Source organism: Eimeria mitis, genomic scaffold, assembly GCF_000499745.2.
Source record: "Eimeria mitis Houghton genomic scaffold, Emh_scaff87, whole genome shotgun sequence".
NCBI classification, from domain to species: Eukaryota; Apicomplexa; class Conoidasida; order Eucoccidiorida; family Eimeriidae; genus Eimeria; species Eimeria mitis.
This window is the reverse complement of record NW_013576409.1, coordinates 4,760-5,124: the sequence shown is the minus strand read 5'-3', so window position 1 is coordinate 5,124 and position 365 is coordinate 4,760. Positions and strand designations below refer to the sequence as shown.

At 61.9% G+C, this 365-nt stretch overlaps 1 protein-coding gene across 1 annotated transcript in view; it reads right to left on the bottom strand.

Moving 5' to 3' along the window:
* Positions 1-205, bottom strand: part of EMH_0071350 (uncharacterized protein) — a gene marked incomplete at both ends in the record, with an annotated part of 3,458 nt that extends 3,253 nt beyond the window's left edge. The window contains one exon of the mRNA XM_013502260.1: positions 3-205. Within this exon, the coding sequence (XP_013357714.1) occupies positions 3-205 (203 nt within the window). The remainder of the gene's footprint in view (positions 1-2) is intronic.
* Between the last annotated feature and the right edge of the window lie 160 nt (positions 206-365).

The window sequence follows — 365 nt, the reverse complement described above, 5'->3', positions numbered from 1 at the left end:
ACAGCTGCTGCTGCTGCTGCTGCTGCTGCTGCTGCAGCTGCTGCTGCAGCAGCAGCTGCTGCTGCTGCAGATAGTTAACTCCTGCTGTTCCTGCTGCAGCAAAGGGAGCTCTGCTGCTGGGGGGCGGGGCACACACCCGCAGCTGCTCCCCAAACAGCAGCGCGCTGCTGAGCTCCAACCCCACCGCCAGTAACACACTCACCATGGCCCCGAACCCCACCTCTTCTATCGCCACACACCACGGCAACCGGTAGCGACCCGCCAAACACTGCAGCCTGCAGCAGCAGCAGCAGCAGCAGCAGCAGCAGCAGCAGGAGGATGAGGAGCGGCAGCAGCAGCAACGTGTATACAGAAAATGAATTACA